General features: G+C 34.9%; 1 protein-coding gene and 1 pseudogene across 1 annotated transcript in view; both read left to right on the forward strand.

Annotated features, from left to right (window-relative positions):
* Nucleotides 1-20,701, forward strand: part of WDFY3 (WD repeat and FYVE domain containing 3) — a 173,107-nt gene that overhangs the window by 14,781 nt on the left and 137,625 nt on the right. The window contains exons 3-6 of the mRNA XM_004681148.2: nucleotides 8,863-8,972; nucleotides 12,255-12,416; nucleotides 17,379-17,571; nucleotides 18,949-19,135. Of these exons, the coding sequence (XP_004681205.1) occupies nucleotides 8,863-8,972; nucleotides 12,255-12,416; nucleotides 17,379-17,571; nucleotides 18,949-19,135 (652 nt within the window). The remainder of the gene's footprint in view (nucleotides 1-8,862; nucleotides 8,973-12,254; nucleotides 12,417-17,378; nucleotides 17,572-18,948; nucleotides 19,136-20,701) is intronic.
* Nucleotides 2,255-2,482, forward strand: LOC105853530 (annotated as a pseudogene).

The raw sequence follows: 20,701 nt of genomic DNA on the forward strand, positions 1-20,701 counted from the left end.
TCAGTTATTAGGACTTAGAACCTCTTCTGTCACTTCACACAACAAGGATTTACTATAGAAATGGGAAATCTATAAAACCTGCAGTTAGTAAGAGAAGACAGAGGTCTACCACCCTTATCATAGAGAAATGGGCTTGGGAGATTCTGCTCCCTGTATCCTAAGCTACAAGCGTGAATGCAGTCTTACCAGTGAAGAAACATATAAGCTGCTTGCAACTTTGGCTGTTTGCTGGCTGTAGGAGTTGTCTGAGAATGCTGGCTGTTTAGTCCCAGGAGACTTCTGGGCCTACGGGAGGTTACAGGCCCTTCCATCAGTGTCATGGGAAATTGAACTTGGGTGCAGCACCTCCCCTGGGGACTGGGATAGTCTGTGGCCCAGGGCAGCCAAGCTCTCAGTCATGTGGAAAATCTTATACTGCATTTATCCATTCAGTTGGTATCAGATTCTGGGTTGCAATTCATTTTAGCTCAGTATTGAAAAGTCATTTTACCATAATAGTCTGGATTCCTACTTTGCTATTAAGAAATCTGAAGCTAGCTAGATCCTTGAGCCTTTTTCTGTGACCTGTTTATTTTCTATTTCTATTCGTGATAATGTACCTTGGAGTGGACCTATTTTTGTACTCAGTATTCATTGGACACTTTCAGTCTGGGGATTCATACCCTTGAATTCCAGGAAAGTTTCAAGAATCGTTTGCATAATAACATCCTACTCATTCCCTCTCTGCTTACCCTTTATAGTTAAATGGATTCCTAAAGTTGTTCCTCTCATTTTCTTATCTTTACTCTTATTTTCTGTCTTTAGTTTTGACTCAGCTTGAGGGAGAGCTTCAATTTTACCATTCCATCCCTTTAATCAAGTTTCTTTTTCTGTGTGACTTGTTTTTAATTTCTGAGTTATTTTTTTATTATTGGCTTCTATTTTTTTTTTTCATAATGCTATTCTCTTAGCTCTCTCAGGATTCTTTTTTCCTTTCATATTTCCATCACTCTGAATACTCTGTTTCTCTCAGGTTGCCTGTGTTGATTTGTTTTTTGACTCTGTCTTATTTTTTAGAGGATGAGTTCCCATTGATCATCTGCTCCTCTGTAAGAATGGAGCCATAGATAGCTACTGAGTAGCTTTCTTCATGGTAGGGGAGGGGGAAGCTTACAGCTGTGAGTTTCAGCTAAGCTTTGATGGCCCACTGTGTTGACTGGTTTTCCCCTGAGCTGGTGAGTCCCAAAGAAGAATGTTCAGTCTTCTTGGAAGGTCATTTGGAAAGTCAAGTGGGGGAAGATATGAGGATACCGAGCATTCAGTACTTACACAGCATCTCTTTCATCATTGTGAGTGCCCAGCAGTGCCTGGTTTGTGTTTTCTTCTTCCACCCTGATCCAGATACCGTCTCTTTAGTCTTTGCAGTGAATAAACCTCCAGTTTAGTGTCTACATAGCCATGATAATATGGGGGCTCTTAAAGTTTACTTTCACCGGACATGTGTGCAGATTAGTTCTTATCTCTGCTTCAAAAGGTACTTATGTCAGTGGCTCCGAACCTCTTGAAGGTTCTATGGTAATTTAATTTCTTTTTATTTTTCTCTGTGCTTGCTTTAAAATTTTAGTGTTTGCTCTATCAGTTACCTCTAACCTATCTTTAATTTAGTGTCTAAAATTATGTTGCTCTCATCTTTCCTATTCTCTTGGTTCTAATATATTCATATGCTTTATTTTTAAAAAGTTGTACAGTATCCTAGAGGTGAATTGGGTATGATGGTGGGATCCTGTTGGTAGCCACTATCATGGTTTTGCTGTGGTGACTTTGTATAGTGGCTGTTTGCATAAGGCATGGCTGAACTGAGATCTGGGGTTCAGAGGATCTGCAACCCCCTCTGGCCTGTGCACACCATGGTGAAGGTGCAGTGAACATAGCCTTTGGGACCACCAACCAGGCAGAGTTAGAGAAGAGCGAGCAAGGGAAAAATAAGGAAGAGGAAATGCTGGTAGCAATAAAGTGCCACTAGCTGCAGCTCAGGACCTTCTGATCCAGAGATCAAGCCCCGGCAACACTTTTAGAAGGAAAAAGAGTAATACTAAAAATTGAAAGCATGGAAGGTACACCCTTTTTTTTGCAAGAGAGAACTTAAATCTTCTCTCAGAAGTTTATGGAAGAGTTAAAGAAGATAACCAAGTGTCACCTGAAACTGTGATTGGCTCACTAATAATCTTAGGACAAAAATTAGAGATCACTGATCAAACATAAGATTGCTAAAAAGATGTTTGACATCAAGGCTTGGGTCTGGGTATGTTGTGGAATGGGCTACAAAAAGCCTATATAGCTTCTTTATTACAGCTATTTTAGCCCTTATTCCATTGTTTATATAGCAAGTGCCATACTGTCCTGGGAATTGGCCAGGATGATTGAGATCACAGAAAAGGAGCAAAAGAAGAAATAAAAACATCAAGAAAATACTGCAAAAGCTAAATGACTGAAAAACAGTTGAAGGAATAAACAGACTCTGGAAACAGAGGAAATTCATTTGAAAAATTATGCAGCTTTGGATGGATCCATTTCTCTGGACCTTGTGACAGTATTATTTAGTAAGCAAAGTCTGAGCATATGGAAGAATCAGGTTAGTTCTGCTGAGCAGATTAAGAAGATTTGGTATATATAAATAGTGGAATACTACTCAACTGTGAAAATAGACAGACAGGAACTGTTGCCAACAAGGATGAAACTGGAAGAGGTTAATTATACTGAGCATAAATACATCAGAAGGAAACAGACAGCTGATGGTGTCACTCTTGTGTGGAATATGGAGAAACAAAACAAAGAGACAGACAACATCAAGCCAAAAACAAATCCTAGAAATATGGGCCTCTGAGTCTTTGGGGGATGAAGATGGGGTAAAGGGGAGAAAAGTGAACTCTAGGATCTGAGATCTGGGGTTCAGAGGATCCCCAGATCCTGGCCTGGTGGTAGGTGTGGTGTACTAGCATACACCTGCAGAGGCAAGATCCTGTATTTCTGTATTATGTACAATGTTGTAAATAAAACTAAACATGTAACTACCATTCAACTCCTCCCCCAACTAAAAAAATTCATGGGATTACATGATTGTAAAAGAAAATTATATGGTATGGAAAAATGTAACATTAGACAATAAAATTAAATAAGTAAACAAGCTATTTTCAGATAGTGACACAATTATTTTAAGGGAATATTTAAGATGACTAAACACTAACTGGTCTAGGGACAGAGGATAAAGACCTATTTGAGGTAGTGTGGCAGAATGTGTGGGATAGATAAACCTCTCCCATATCTAGACCTCCGTTCTTCCATCCAATACACCAAACCCACCACGAAGGCCCCCACAGCCTACTCTCCTCCCCAGGACTATCCCACAGTTTCAAAGCTCCATATTTCTAGGGTTTGCTTCAGGTTTGATGTTGTCAGATTCTTTGTTCTGTGTCTCCATATTTTACATAGAGTGGAATTGTATCTAAAAGTAGACTAGTCTGCTTGGATCCCTTAACAACCTATAGTGCATGTTGGCTTTGAAAGTCTCTCTTGGTCAATGTAGTTAGTAGCTATCAAAGTATTTTGATTTTTTGAGTTTTGTAATAATAATATTCTAAAATTTTACACAGTAGGTAACATCTGGAATAATCTTACCTAAATATCTCATCATTATCTTATTGATTAATGAATTATACTGGTGAAAGACACATACTGTGTAAAGAGTTCACTCTCTTAACACATTTCTTTTTGCTTTTATGAGTTTGGCTGTTTTCAATACCATACAAAGGTAGCCATTTATTGTTCAGGATGTTATCGTTGAAATTAGTGTAGTTATGACTCTCCCTCGTGGCACAGCAGGTTAAAACTCAGCACTGCAAGTGAGCCACAGTCCCTTCACTGTGAGTTTGATCCCCGCCCTGGAGGTGACCCAAGTAGTACAGCAGACCTCTCCTGTCTTGTCCACTGCTCCCCTCAGCAGTGTACTTCATTGAGCTGCCTATTCTGCTCCCTGCACTGTCTCTAGTGAATCCTCTCACCACCCCTGTACCCCAGTTCTGTATGCAGAAATAAATAAATCTTTAAAAAAAAGAAAAAAGAAAGTAGTTTAGTTATAATTTGCATGCACATATTTTTCTCCAAAGAAAGCAGATGAAATGAGGCCTCTATTGTTCCTTTAAAAGTCGCCCATATTTGTTGGGCATCAAGGCTAGATTCTTTTTCCAAGAATATAGTGTAGAGTTTTTATTTGTTACCTAACAAATAAAACACCTTTGAATATAGTGTAGAGTTTTTATTTGGTATCTAAAAACCACTCACATATGAAATCTTTTTATCAGCTCACTTCTGCATGGATTATGGGTGCCTTAGTAGGAACCATGCATATCTTATTTGCAATTCTGCCCTTAAATTCTGTAGTAACTTCATCATAACTTAGTAAAACAAACTTTTGGGGAATATTGGCATATAAAATGGTACATGGACTAATTTGGGGTAAATTAGGACAATTTAAGAGTTCTAGTTCTCTGTCTTCCTTAATTCTATTTTACTCCCCTCACCCCGTGTGACTTTTGTTCAAAAAAATAAAAATATGGTGACTTTTAACTTAATTGAAAAATAGATAATTTTGTGGCTATATTGTATCAAGGGTTTACTTAGCTTAGGCTTTCTACACTTCTCCTTGACTTTTGTTAATTTTAGTCATGCAGTCTGCTGAATTTTAAGGTCATGTGGCAATTTAATTTACATCATTGCAGCAAAAATTGCCACCTATATAAAAATAATACCTCTAGTTTAGCACTAATGCCTGCAGTGTTCTAGGTGCCACTGTGAAGCTCAGTGGTATCCTCCCTATGGGCAGCAGCCTCAGGATGGAGGCCAGGAGATGCTGACCACAGCTGGTGTCTGGTGCACCATCTTGCAGTACTTTGTGGCAGGATTAATACAATGTAATGAATTCCCAATTAGACAACCCAGCCTTTTTTTTAAACAGAAAAACAGTGTGCCCTGGTGTCCTCCAAGGAGTTCAAAGCCACAACACCTTCAGGTAATTCCATTCCCAAGGTGTGGTTACGTATTTTCAAATGAAAAGCAGCATGGAAGCTATGAATGCTAACATTGTTTTTCTAACTAACTGTGGATGGGTCTTTTTGTTTGGTTGTTTTTTTGTTGTTGTTTTTAGATGGAAGGGAATGTTTAGGGCTTGGTTTCTTCATTAATGAAATTGGTGTAATAATAATACTGTAGATATATTTTGCACCATTATGTAACATAATTTTAAATGACTGCTTTAAGGACTTTGCAAAGGAACAATTGTTGTTTTGCATTTATTAACAAGCTTTTTGATAATCTGAATGCTATCTAGTTTAATTCATTTATACTCTTAGTATATACTGGGAACTTATTTAATTGCATTCAATTCTTATTTAATCTAATAGTGAACTATACTAATTTCATTTCTGTAGTTTTCATTCTAACCGTATGTATTGAAATGAAGTAAACTAAAATTTGAATCAAAGGATTAGCAATTCTCAAGATAGGTTTGTATTAATATTTCTTTAATTACCCCAACCTTAAGTTAAATATCATTTAAATTTGAATTTGTCAAATATTAGTGAAATTTAAAAATCCCAGTATTTTTTGAGTAGGAGTGATTTTCTTTCATAGTTTTAAGAAATTGATAATTTATGGAGGTCTATTTGAAAATTACATTTTAGTACACATAGTTTTTAAGAAGATAGCATTAAATGTTAGAACTTTATAAATTATCTTCTTTACCTCGTTTAAAATAAAAAGTGAGAGATTCAGTTAAGGTGTTTAGAATGACACATACTAAAATTAGTAGGTAAAAATAAATTAGTTCTGAATACATTTGTTATGGAAAAATAGCTTATTTTGTCAGTGAGAGTTTTTAATCTCCCTCATATCTTCCAACCACATCTGCCTCTCCAGTACTGTTGATCCATGTGAGTTTGCAATTTAAAGCCAAATTTACATTATTCTCAGAAAGAATAATTATCATAAAATTGTTAAAGGGAGTATTGTTAATAGTTTACCATCTTGATCCTTTTGAAAGTTTATTTCCACATGTACTTACTAATTCAGCATTCCATTTGAAATGTTGTAATGTTTAATAACAGAACATTGTGTTTTTCAATCCATTGTCAAGGTTTATCTTAAGGAATACCAATATTCATTGTATTCATTGTAATCAAAACTAAAGAAATCACATTTGCCCACCAGCTAATCAGATAAATGGAACTGTTTCAAGCCAAAAGTACATTTTTGGTGTTTTAGTTCTTAAAGTAAGCATTAGCATTTACTCTTCAAAACTGATAACTTATAGCAGTGAAAACAGAATATATCTAATACTCTTTTGAAGTTAACAATGTTAACTAAGGGTGGAATCCAAATTTATACATATTGTATATTCTCTATAGACTGGAATTTAAATTTACCTGGAAGGTAAATTTACCTCTTGAAATAGGTTTAGTTCTTCAACATCTTTCATCCCCTTTGTTTGAAGCATCAGTGGTAGTGACCAGATCATTTACTAATCCATTTTTTTATCAAAGAGAATTTTATTATGCTAATTTAAGTATGAAATAATCATCTTAAAGACTGCAAGAAGTTTTTTTAAAGTGTTAAGAAAGTAGAAATAGTTTAGCACTCATACCGTTGTGTTCTAGGTACCACTATGAAGCTCAGTGGTATCCTCCCTAAGCACAGCAGCCTCAGGATGGAGAAGCCAGGAGATGCTGACCACAGCTGGCATCTGGTGCACCATCTTGCAGTATTTATGATTTAAATCTAAAATTGCCTAATTATGAAGCATAGGAGATGAGAGCACAACACCTCAGCCCTGAAGAATATCGGTATCCCTCATGGTAGACAGAATACCCCGAAAACGGCTTGATATTGTGCTCCTTCCCAGTTGTTGTCTCGCTTTGAATGAGAATTTTAACACAAGAAATTATTCCCTCATTTAAGCTTTAAATTCCCATTAAAGAAAGAGGGTCAGTGTTATTTAGCTGTTAAAAATGACTAGGTCCATTGTAGGCTTGCAAGAAAAATTTGCCAACATTTTAGTGATTTCAGACCTTGATAGTTAAAGCAGGCTTCATAGGGCTATTTCACTTGTCGTCGTCTTTCTAATGAATCTGTAAACCTTAAACATTGCCCTCTTTTATAGGAGATTTACTTTCAAAATTTTCCTAGGAAATCAAACCTCTTACTCTGTTTATAAGAAGTTGAGCTCAGTGATTCCTTCTTTGACTGCGTAGGTTGATTTAGTCACTCATTTAACAGATACTTATTAGGGCCCACTTTTAAGGTGTTAATGATTTGCTTAATACATGAGATGGGTATTAAGCAGGGCTGATACTGAGCCTACGCCTGTACTGTTTATTTTCTAAAATGGGGCAAGAACCTAATCAGTGAAAATATATTAATTTCCACATTTATGATGTGCTAGATATCATAAATTAGCCAGATTTCTGTTGGGTTCCCTCTTCTCCAGTAAACTCTCTAGTCACTATTTTTGTTACAACCTTGACAGCCTCTGTTTCTTAAGCTCAGTCATTGACTCTGTGACTGCAGGAAAATTATTTATGCTATTTCTCATTTTATATTTCAAGGATTATAATATTAGCGAATAACTCATACCATTCTTGAAAAGATGCAGTGAATTAAATCTATAAGTACTTAAAACAGTGCTTGTTTAGTGAAAAATCAGTAAAAATAAGATTTTTAATTTGTTCCCTCAAGTGGAGGTGTATAAAAATGAAATATGTCAGCACAGTGTCATATGTAAGATATATTTGCTATTCATTCATTTATTTAATAATCTTGATTGTCTTAAATGAGAAAGATTATTTTCATTTAAGACAATCAAGATAAAGATTATTAAATTTCATAGCAATCTAAATTTTGCTCTACATTATCTTTATGAAATAGGTTTATCTTTATGAAACATGTAGGCAGTAACTTACATATGTCACATGTAAAAGTTGACGGAATGTGCTGATAAAATTAAGTACATGGCTAGGTATTTATCCATTTTCTCTTACTTAAAAGCATAATCAACCAAATTGACTTTTCAATGTCTTAATGTGACAGTTGTATGAATGACTCACTGTTTTGCTGTTTCTGCTGTCAGCTGCCCCAGTCACCTCTGGTGTGTATCACTGAGCCAACCTCTCAGTTTGTTCCCACCGTTAGTCTCTCTGCCCTTCCAATTTGTCATAAATATCACTACTAAAATAATAGTCTTAGAATAATCCTTTCATCATATACTTTGCCAAAGAAATAAAATTTGCTTCCTCTTGCCCAAAAGATCAAAGCAAACCTTAATTTCTCTCTCTTCATAAATAGGTATAAATTTTCCACTACTGCTGTTGATATTAGATTTTTAGTTCTCAACAAAAGTGCTTCTAGAATGTTAACCCAGTGTCATTAAGTTCTTTGTATTGATCTGTACATATTAGATTCATTTTTCTAGCAACACTTGTTTTAATATTGTACTTTCAGTCATTGTTCCCTTTCTTTTCTCTCACTGCCTAGAGAAATATATTTGTGTGTGTTTCAGGCTTATTTGGTCAAATTTTACCTCTTGCATGAGTTTTTGACTTTTCCATATGTCTTTACCTAAAATATGTCGACTTTGACATATCTCTATTGATAGGATGATATAACTTAAGGTCCTATGTTTGCCATTAAAACATTGCTTCTTAACATTTTTGTAAGATATGTAGTAGTGCTAAATAAAGTATGCGCTCTAGTAAATAATTGTTTGCAGATTTTACTGGCCAGCTTCTTTACATGAGAATTTCCTTCCTACCTAATAGCTTTCCCTTGGTTTTATAGAGGCTGCAAGCCGGGCCATAGTCCAATTTCTGGAAATCAATCAGAGTGAAGAAGCCAGTAGAGGTTGGATGCTTCTGACTACAATTAATTTGTTAGCATCCTCTGGTCAGGTGAGTTCTTTGTTTTCATTATTGATAGGCTGCCTCTTTTTTTTTTACTTTCATGGGGTCATAAAATTTTATGATCTTTATATTCTAATTTTTCTACTTTATGCTTGTCATAATGTCTCTGAGGAGATTTATGTATTTTAAACATGAGAACACACAAAACTGAGAAAACAGTTTTCCATGTTGGTCACATCAGCGCATAGGTCATGACATCGTTGTACAGCACTCTGGGCAAGGAAGGAGGTGGACTCTGTGAATGGAGCTCTAGCTCTATCAGGCACAGCTCTGCACTTAGGGAAGAATCATCAAAGGTACATCTCATGCTGCTCCAGCTACATAGAAAATACTTGTAGATGTTTCCAATCTTTGTGGCAAATAAATATTGTGGTTCGCAGGATAATGTATACCCCAATCCCACTTGATTAACTTGAAGATTATACCTGTCATGGTATATGTTGCATGTGCTCATTTATGAGTTATGTGGAACCTGATTTTTGGCCTCTGATATTTTTGAGATGAAGGAAGCTTATTCAGCCTTTTAAAAGTCCAGAATAGACTTCCTATCAAAATCAGCCCTAATCTTGAGAATGCATGCCAAACTCCAAGATACTTCGTATCAGTTATAATGGTACTGATAGAAGTAATGATGTACAATAGTGACAGCCATGACAGTAATAATGCATATTTCCAAAGTAAGAAGCACGTTTTTTCTGAATGGTCTGTTCCCTTTGTGTTTGTTTGTTTGTTTGCTTTCTTTTTAAGCTGGTAAAGGAATCAGGTCAGCTTGTGGTGGGTGATTTGTCTTGCAATTTCTACAGTATAGAAGCCCTGCACCCTTGGAAACTCTTCTGTCCTGGGCATATGAAAATGTTTATCCTCAGTAATCTTCAGATAGCCCTAAACCTAGACCATTGTTTCCTTTACCTGTGACAATTTCAGCTGACTCTAAAAATTCCAATTCTGATTACTGGTTTTTTTTTGTTTGTTTTTTGTTTTTGCTATCACTGCCCCTATATTACTGTACCAAACTTGATTTGACTTAGAATTGCTTGCATTAAAATGTTAATTAATTGCAGTAGTTCTGAGTTTTATTGATATCTTCTGTAGATGTTATATTTTTCTTTCTCAATGCTAAGCAGAGATTGTGTTGTTTAATAATGCCTAACATATTGTAGAAAGTTGATAAATTAACTTTATCATATACAAGTGGATAAATTACCTTAAAAACATAAGGAAAGAATCAGCTTTAAAAAATTATCAATGCTGCTAATTCCCAGGCTGTAATTTGCAAATTATACTTTTAATCTATCAGAATTAAGATGAAAATGAAAAAATCAGACATAGTTGCTTAATGGGAAAGAAAAACTAGTTATCTGGTAGGATTAAAAAAGGTATTTTAAAGAAAATTCAGTATTATAGTTTGATCTGACTATTTTTCTTTTAAGATTTATTTATTTATGCATACAGAACTGGGGTAACAGGCCAGAGGTACAGGAGTGGTGAGAGGATTCACCAGAGACAGAATGGGGAGCAGAACAGGCAGATCAACAAACAGATCAACAAAGTATATTGCTGAGGGGAGCAGCGGGTGGGTCAGGAGAAGTCTGCTGTACCATGTGGTCACCTTCCCTAGCAGGGATTGAACTCATGCTGAAGTGGCTTTAGCTTCTTAGTGCTGTGCTTTAACCTACTGCACCACCAGGGAGGGCTTTGATCCGACTCTTACATGCCATTTTCTGTTGTCAGCAGTGAAATACAGAGATAACTAAAATTTGGTTATCTAAATTAACATGTAGGTGTTAGAGAAGAAACTTATGAAGATAATACTATAAAATGAAATATTAATATATTTAATGCTATGAAAATATAAATAAGAAATATAAATATAAATCTTACAGATGAAGGTAAAAAGATAGGATTAAAGTTTTAGATGAGCAGATGTTAGAAATAGTAATTTTCTAGAAATAATAAATTACAGGTGTGAAGAGTAGAGGCTTTTTAAATATTAGAGGCAGGATATGATACTGGAAATGTAAAGGGGCAGAGGGATTTTTTTTTTTAAAGCTGTCTCTTCTCCATCATGCTGTTACTGCATTAATTTCTTGTCCATTCTTTCCTGTGAGTTTCTTAATTCGTTTCCTAATTACCCTGGCCTTCTGCTTCTTTATATCTGATTTATGATCCGTACCATGACCAGGTAGTATTTGAAATCTGGTTCTGTTACTCCTTTGTTTGTATTACTTCATTGAGCCTCTCTTGCCAGCAAGGTAAAAGTCAGGCTAAACTCAGAGACCATCAGAGACATCAGAGAACATCCAATTAACCAGCTCTAACTTCAGACAGAGTTTGCAAGGAATAAGCCTCAATTCCCATTTATAAAGGAAAGGGCAGGGAATTCATTCATTGTAATGAAAAGTTAACTGTTCTCTCTGTGTTAAATGTGCTAAATGCATGCCAAACTCCAACACAGTGCCTGACAGGGACCCTAGGCATTCAAAAATGTCTGATGAAGAATTTGGTAAATGAGTCAACATATGATGCTAACCTGTGTTGGCACTGTGTTAAAACGTTGTTCTATACTGCATCATGGACAGATTCTGGTGTTATATGTCATTTTTTTTTTTTTAGCAATATTAAAATGTTCACTATATGAATGTCTGGAATTTCTTTCTTTTGAAAATAATAGAGAGTTGTTTTCTATCTTTGCTGGCCTTATCGCTTAAGTGTCTTTTCAGACCTCAGAACTACACTAAAAATAAAATGAAAGTGACAATAAAGCAACTCCATATATATGTGTGTGTGTATGTGTGCATGCATGTGTGTGTATACATATGTATATATATACACATGTATACACACACACAAAATGTAGTGCTTAATAAATCTTTGGTTTTATCATCTTATATAGCCCTCATATGAAAAATTATCTACCATTATATCAATTTTATAGGAAAGTGAGGGCCAGCAAAATTAGTTTGCTCAAGATTATGATTAAATTCCTTTTCTCTAAGTCCTTAAGTTTATTATTTTCATTGAAAACTGCTGTCCCTTAATAAATGGCTGACAAATTTCAATATTTAATTGTTAATTTGTTAAAATTGGAGTGAGCATTTAGCAGTCATTTTTTAATTCAGGCACATACAAGTTATTTTGATAAAATATCTTTTCCAGCTTAAAACTGATGAACTGATAGCTTAATACCTAGCTTAAAATTTGGGTAGTGTATCAATTTTAGTTATGTTTGTTTGTCTTCTCTATTCACTTATTTATTGGTTTGTTTTCCAGAAAACTGTGGACTGCATGACAACGATGTCAGTGCCTTCCACTCTGGTTAAATGTTTGTATCTGTTTTTTGACCTTCCACATGTGCCTGAGGCAGCTGGAGGTGCACAGAATGAGCTACCTCTAGCAGAACGTCGTGGACTACTCCAGAAAGTTTTTGTACAGGTATGTAAGGTGCTATATACCTGGCCACTATTAAAGTGACACAGGCGTACTCCTTAAATAGGTACTCTGCCAATTTTTGTTTTCTCTAGTATTTCATTCTGCTTATTAAAAACTGACCTAATCTCATGCTATTGTCACATTTTTTAAATTTACCCATTTCTTCTGAGAAAGATTTGAAGGTGGCATGAACAAGTTTATTTCTCTGGAGAGATTATACTACTAGTACCTTTGATTTGATATAGAAATAACATTTCCAAAATAAACCAAGCAAGAGAAAGTTATTGATAGTCATCTTCAGTTTTGGATATCATTTATCAATGTTAAGAAATTATGTTTTATTAAGCTCAAGAAGTCCTTAGCCTAAAAATCTTTAACTTAAAAAAGACAGTTTATTTTTGTGACTGCAGCCACCTTGCCTGTTACTTGCCTCTAAAACCCTTCTTTCCTACTGTTACATTATTCTATTAGTAGCATTAAGGGTTAATAAAGTATAAAGAGACCAGTTAGCTATAGTTTGGATATACTATAATGTTTCAAGACAAGCAAACCACAAACATTTAAGACACAGAAATAATATAATATTAAGTTAAACTATCGATATTTTTCTTGTTTCTTCCAGCTTATTTCACTGAGCATATTCCAGTAGTATCCATGTTACTGCAAGTGGCATAAGTTTATCTTTTTGATTATTGAGTAGTACTCCATTGTATAAACACACACCAGTCTTTTTGAGCTAGATATCTAACTTTTAAGCATTTTTGTTTTTTTTTTCCATATCTGTTGTAAATAATGCTGCAATAAACAGAGGTGCAAGTATCCTTTTAAATGAATTTTTAAGTGTTATTTGGGTAGATTCCTGGGAGGGGAATTGCTGGGTCATGGGTCATATTAACTGGTCAGCATTTAAATGGAATGAAGCTGATGTACATAAAGTGTGGTTGGGCTTTGTTTCCAACTCTTTCCTCTCCCCACCCTTCAGCTTTCATCCTTTCAGCCTCTTTTCTTCTGTATTCTTCAATTTGTGTGTGATTTCTCAGTTAATAAATAGCTTATATGTCTTATTTCACTGACAAGGGTGGGGAGAAAGAAGAGGTATTGTTTGGTGCATGTGAAGCTTCAGTTCTGCGACATGAAAATGTTCTGGAAATCTGTGGCCTAAGAGTACATGTAATTTAATCCTGCTGTGCACTATCCATACAAATGAGTGAGATGGTCAATTTTATGCTAGGTCTTTTCACCTCAATAAAAAACAAAAAAAAAACAACCCATGCTTGTTTGACACCAGTTCTCTGAAATTATATCACTGAAGATGCAGATTTCTCACCTCTAAAATGAAGACAGTGATACCTACCTAAAAGATTTTTGTGAGGATTAAAGGAAATAGTATACAAAGCAATGGTAGTCTTGGGACATAGTAGACATGATGTGAAAGTGCTTGCAATTGCTGTGCCTGTCACCACACTGCCATCGTCAGGAGAGTGGGAAGAAAGGGATAGTAACTGTGTAGATAAGGTGGACAGGGTGGGGCTAGTAGCACCTCACCTTATTGGGACCTTTAGGGGGAACAGCTTGGCTTTGTAGTTGTGCCTAGGATTGAAAGGAGAGGCAAAGTGGGGCTTTGACAATTTCAGAAAAGGGATAAACCATACAACACCAATTCAGCAGATATTTATTGAACATGATTTATTAGATACTTTTCTGCTAATAATTAATGTCTCTTTTCCCAAGTAATTTCCAAGGTTTCATAGCTTTTGTTTTACCACAAATTATAACATGAGGAAGTGATTAATGCAGAATTAGAGCTCAGGTTTATCTAATTCTTGAACGAGGTTGGATGAGAGAAGCAATGGGAGTAAGTAAAGGAAGAAATCACAGAAGAATAAAAGCAGTGGTAGGAATAAGTCACACTATGTTATTCATTATAAATGTATATTTGTAATTTTTAGAAATGAACTTGCAAAGCCCAGCTATATGGTCTTAACAAGAGATATACCCAAAATAAGTTTAAGAATTTATTCAAGTAGATCAAATAGAATGCTTTCAGCTGTAGGCAACAGACTACCTAAATAAAACAACTTGGACCAAAAAGAAAAGAATTAAAGCAGCTTTAAGACATTGTAGTGAATGCAGTAGTTTAGTCTTTCCTGATTAATCTAGTACCCCCATTTCACTAAACTCTTCTAAAGAATGATTAATGCCAAGGCAATGAGTTGAAGCTCAATTTTATGTTTAACAAGTATTTCTTCTAAACTTGAAGATGTGTATGAAAGCAGTGGGTGCTTTCAGCTATGTGGGGTTCATGTTATACAATATATTGGAAACAACAGGAATCATTGAATAAGAAGGCTAAAAGATTCAAGTGGAACTCTCCATTTGCAGTAAGGGAGACTGATGGCAAATGCTGTGACCATGATGGTGCCTGGCGGTGACCAGAATCTGCTTTTCCACATCCAGGGTTGGTTTGGCTTTGGTGCTTTTCTTCCTTGTTTTAGTTTCTCCACATAGGCTGGATCATCATTTGCTGGTGTCATCATTTATTTGCTCTACAAACCAATGGCAGCAGCTTATTTCATGTTTTCAGAACACATAGTGTCTATGATAGATAAAATCCCTGTTTATATTATGTGACACATGGTTTCCTGGGATCTTAGCAGTTGGAACTGCTTTATGTTTTTTCTCCTCATGTCCTTTCTCTCTCTCTTTCTTTCTCTCTCTTTTGCATCCATGTAGCCAATTATTACCCTGGCACACTTGACTGGACTTTATAACAGAGTCCCTCCAAATAGAAGTGGTTTGTGTAGGACAAGATAGGAATAAGTTGCAAATACTTCAGTTTTCTACATTGTAAAGTGAAATGATTATGCTAGGTTATTTGTAAAACTCCTTTTGCTTCTAAAGATGATGATGCAGTATTTGAAGCATCGACAAATTCAGGGAATTAAATGCAGCTTATTTGGGGGAATGAAGATTTAATTTGGAAAAAATATTGGCTCATTTGTCTTCATATTAGAAATTAGAGAAATGACATGACAGTGTCGTAACCAACAAATAATAAATCCACAGTAATAATAAATACCCTTCTGAATGTACGTTTTTGGTACAGTTATTACTTTCTTGTCATATCGTTGTGGTATTGCATTTGACATATGGGGAATATACACATACTATCTGTACTAGTATCCAACAGTTTCTGTAGGCATCTGGGGTGAAGACACCTGTACTTACTGATTTACAAGTATTTATTGTTTCTCTGAATTCTTAGTCCTTTTTTTAAAAATTAGTTTATTTTTACATATTTTTGTGCATTTTTCCATCTCAGTTGCAATCTCCTTGGGTTTCCCATCACCAAATCACCCATGTGCCATCACCATAGTCCAGTTCTTATTCCTTTTTTTCTACTGTATTTGACAGCTATAACTTACAAAGTACTTATATTTGCATGGAAAGAAATAGCAAAAGTGAGAACTAATTCTTTGTTAAAATCTGATATTTTAATATTTTTTTCTACTTGGCAATTTCCCCCCAGATAGACAATACTCAAACTTCAGAAAGCAATTTTTTAAAAAGATTTATTTATGTATGCATACAGATTTGGGGTACTAGCCAGAGGTGCAGGTGTGGTGAGAGGCTTCATGAGAGACAGAGTGGGAAGTAGAACAGGCAGATCAATGAAGTACACTGCAGAGGGGAGCAATGGGCGGGTCAGGAGAGGTCTGCCGCGCCATGTGTGTCACCTCCATGGTCAGTCAGTGATTGAACTTGCACTGAGGTGGCTGTAGCTAGCTTGGTGTGCTGCACCTTAAGCCACTATGCCACCAGGGAGGGCCCAGAAAGCACTTTTAAGAGAGTAAAAGTATTTCATACTTATAGTTCTTTCTAGTTACTTTTTTTCCCCCAGAATATTTAGATGAGAAAATTTAGCAGAGAGGAACAATTAACTTTTCATTACAATGAATAGAGATTAGAAAGAAATTTATTGAGATGAGACACCATAGCTGAATTCCTGAAGGAGACAGCCCTTAGTGTCCTGAACACTTGTGTAGTGTGTATTTTGAAAACCATAGGTAAGTAATAAGTTCTCATTTCAGAGTTTATGAAGTTTTTATTTTCTCTGAAAGACAAAAATTTTTAGACTACTAAACACAATTAAAAGATACTTCTGGGGGCCCTTCCTGGTGGCGTAGTGGGTTAAAGCACAGCACTGAGAATCTAAAGCCACTTGCGCATGAGTTGGATCCTCACCTGCCCCAGAGGAGACCATGGCGTGGCAGGCCTCTCTTGGCCCTCCTGCTGCTCCCCTCAGCAGTGTACTTCGTAGATCTGCCTGTTCTGCTCCCCACTCTGTCACTGGTGAATCCTCTCACCCTCCGCATCTCTGGCCTATACCCCCATTCTGTACAAATAAATAAATAAAAATCTTTAAAAAAAAAAGATACTTATGAATTAAGATTATTTATTACTGATACCCTCTTCTTGTATAAAAATTGGAACAATTTGAGAATACCTTTAAGGACCTGTTTTTACTTTCTTTCTCCTTCAAACTGTCCTTTTCAGAGAAGGAAATTACATTTCAACTTTAGCAAACCAAGAATTTAAGAACTAAGTTAAAAAACTAAATCATTGATCTTGAAAGTTACAGCTGATTTATTCTGTTTAAGGTAAAGTATGCAAAAATACCATCATAAAGAGAAGATAGCAGATCATTTAAAAAGAAAATAATCTGATAAAAGTAGGACTCCTTGCCTTTCTTACCATAGCACACTTTAAATTATCACTGCCGATTCAATGTTGTTTAAATTTGGACACTTATCATTATAACTTTAATGATACCACGCAGTACTGACCCTAACTTTTCCTTCTTTCAAAATTATCAGGTCCATTCTTTTTCTAACTCCTCCTTTTCCCTAACTATTCATTTATTTACCCACACATCTGTTTTGTTTTTATTTATTTATTTTTCAGATCTTAGTGAAACTCTGCAGTTTTGTTTCTCCAGCAGAGGAGCTGGCTCAAAAAGATGATCTCCAGCTTTTATTCAGTGCAATAACCTCTTGGTGCCCGCCCTATAACCTGCCTTGGAGGAAGAGTGCTGGAGAAGTCCTCATGACCATATCCCGCCACGGGCTCAGCGTCAACGTGGTCAAGTATATCCATGGTGACTATCTCCTTATCTTTTCGTTTTCGGTGCTCTAAATTTTACCCACTTTTCTCATCCTCGTGTGATGATAGGTTTCTCTCTCTCAGCTTTCTAGTTGAGACTATTTGTCAGAGCAAGGACATTTATTTTTGTGAGGCATTTCAAATATAAGAATAATCTTACATATATTATATGGCACATATTTAAAAGTTAAAAATGATTTAACTTTTGTGTAAATGTTTAATCATTATGTAAGTTGTGTCAGAGCCTGTTCTTCCTCTTCTACTTGAAAAAACAGTTGAGATGCCACATTTACATGTATATTTATAATTGAAGTCTTTGGAAGATAAGTCATAAATAGACGTTAGTAATCTCTCCAATGCAGTATCAGTAAAATTAAGTGCATTTTTATAAAAAAAAGAAATTTTCCATTGTTTAGTTCAGATGTATGAAGGGTCCTTTAAAATACCTATGTAGCATTTTATCCATACATATTGAAATACTAAGTATCTATTTCAATGTTAAGATAATTTTGACATCTTATATAAGTTCACTTATTTGTGTGTGTATGGTGTGGACATATGTTTATTCCTGAATAGCTTTCAAAATAATTTTAATACAGCTACTTGTTCATTTTCCTTACATCAGTTATTTGTTTAAATGTTTCTCCTTTCTTGCCTCCATCTTTATAGTAAACCTTTTTAACCTGTAGCTTTAAAATTAAGGTAATACTAGTTTACAACAACTTGAATAATGCCACATCATGTCTTCCACGAAAGCACCTATAAGTCTTCCCTCCTGTGTTAAAACGTAATTTTTACTTAGTGATGCTGGGCTTCTTTAGGCAAATTAATTTCATTAAAGATAAGAACAGCGAAGTCTTCTTTGCAGAGTCTCAAGTGCCCCAAATCAGTTCTATAACTGCTTTAAACTAGTGAAAACTAGTGTACACGTCACTTTAAAAAATTTATTTCCTGACATAATTCTGCATCTCTTTGGTCTAGTCACTCTGTTTTAAATTTTTTCTCATTGCATATTTTTTTCTTAAAGTATTTTTCTAATTTCTATATTAATATAAAAATTAAAAATATCATTTGGCAGTGGACAATCATTTTGTTCAACAATAAAAGACATAAGTCTGATGTAAAAACTATAATAAATATCAGCTTTTTTCAACATTTTTGTATTATTCTTTAATGTTTACTACTCTTTGGCAGAATTTTCTCAATGAATTTATTCTTGTATAAATAGTATGTGTAACATTTATTTCACAGTTATATTTTACAGATATATTAAAATTCAATATTTAATGTTTCTTTAAATGCCAATTAAGAATTGAAATTTTTCTTAAGCAGTTGACATTAATAATATATATTTAATTCTTTATCCTTGCAGAAAAGGAATGTTTATCTACATGTGTTCAAAATATGCAGCAATCAGATGACCTTTCTCCCCTGGAAATTGTTGAAATGTTTGCTGGGCTTTCTTGTTTCCTCAAAGATTCCAGTGATGTTTCCCAAACACTTTTGGATGATTTTCGGATATGGCAAGGATACAACTTCCTTTGTGATCTCTTGCTTAGGTAAAGACCATGACTTAAGAATTATGTTTTAAATATATATATATTTTTTAATTCAAGGAAACTATGTGGTGTGCAGTTATGGGAAAAAATGAATCTGTCCATTATTTAATGTATACTTTATTGCTTTTAGTTTAATCACTTTTTTATTCCTGTCAATAAGTACAATAAAGGAAGGTAAAAGTTAAATTAACAAATGCCGGGTCTACAATGTCATGGAGTTAGTGACTAGATGTGAAGAATAAATACATTCTTTAGTAACTAAGGGAGAGCAGTTTCGCTGAACCAATTGAGGTGCCTTGTTGTTAGTACAGTATTCTGTAAGTGTAGGATGCTTCCTCAGTGCTGTCCCCCACCATAGCAGTCACCACCAAAGCACCCATCCACTGCCGTAATCCCCCCACTTTGTTCTCACCCCTCCTCCTCCCACTCCATAAACCTCAGATCTGTGGCCAGCTTTCAGGGATTAGTTTTTATGTTTGACTTTCTGTGACCCTTTGTTTGATTTCTTTATATACCACATGTGAGCGACACCATCCAGTATTTGTCTTTCTTCTCTTGGTTTATTTTGCTGAGCATAATCCTAAAAGCATAAAACTTTTCTTACTTGAGATACTTAAGGTCTCATACTTGGGACCTTACAAATGTGTGATTAATCAAATTTTTCAGTCTGAAATCTTTCACTAGCCCCCCCTTGTACTTTTTAGATGTTCTGTTCACATACTGAGGAAATGGCAGGTCACACATTTTATTAAGTAGCTGTACATGCCTCACTAGTTAATCTCAGGATGTGATTTTTAAATCACTTTATCTATTGTAAACCAACACTATTTTGTATATTTACTATTTATAACACCAGTTTAACCTACTTTTCACTCCTTACTTTAATGCTAGGGAACCCCAAAAATATAATTTGGTAACTATCCTACTTATCAGTGAGAACATATGAAACTTTATGAATTGCTACTCCACATTACAAATGTTTATTTAAATTGGTACAATTTTTTGGAAACACATGTAGATAAGATACTGTCAAAAGCCTCTAAAATGTCAATTCTATTTGAAATAATAATTTCACTTGTGATTATTGATCCTGAAAAATGTAATCGTGAATATAGGCATACTTTCATGTATATTTATGCTTTTGAATTCTGATTTCTGCTAGCTTTCCTTCCTCTTCCCAAAGCTGTGGTTTTCTCCCTATGGCCATTAAAAGCAAGTCTATAGAGAGCTTATATTAACATGGAAGAGAATGTGTATTTATGGTAAATGGAAGAAAAGCTTATTAAATTTTGTATATGGTTTGAAAATAACTATTAAAACTTTCACATTTTAAAAATACTTTAAAAATGGTATCAGAATGTTAATAGTGCCTTTAAAGTAGTGAGGGTTAAGCATACTTTTTCTTTTTTTCTATTTTTTGTGCATCTTCCAAATTATTTTAATGAGATTATTTACTCTTCTAAGGAGGAAAATTCCAATAGGTTGTACTCTTGTACTTCATTTTTTTGTTCTTAATAAAGCTATATTCAAAAGATAGTTCCATGACTCCAATCTCCCCCAGGGATT

This window comes from Condylura cristata, unplaced genomic scaffold (assembly GCF_000260355.1).
Source record: "Condylura cristata isolate star-nosed mole 26May11 unplaced genomic scaffold, ConCri1.0 scaffold00012, whole genome shotgun sequence".
NCBI classification, from domain to species: Eukaryota; Metazoa; Chordata; class Mammalia; order Eulipotyphla; family Talpidae; genus Condylura; species Condylura cristata.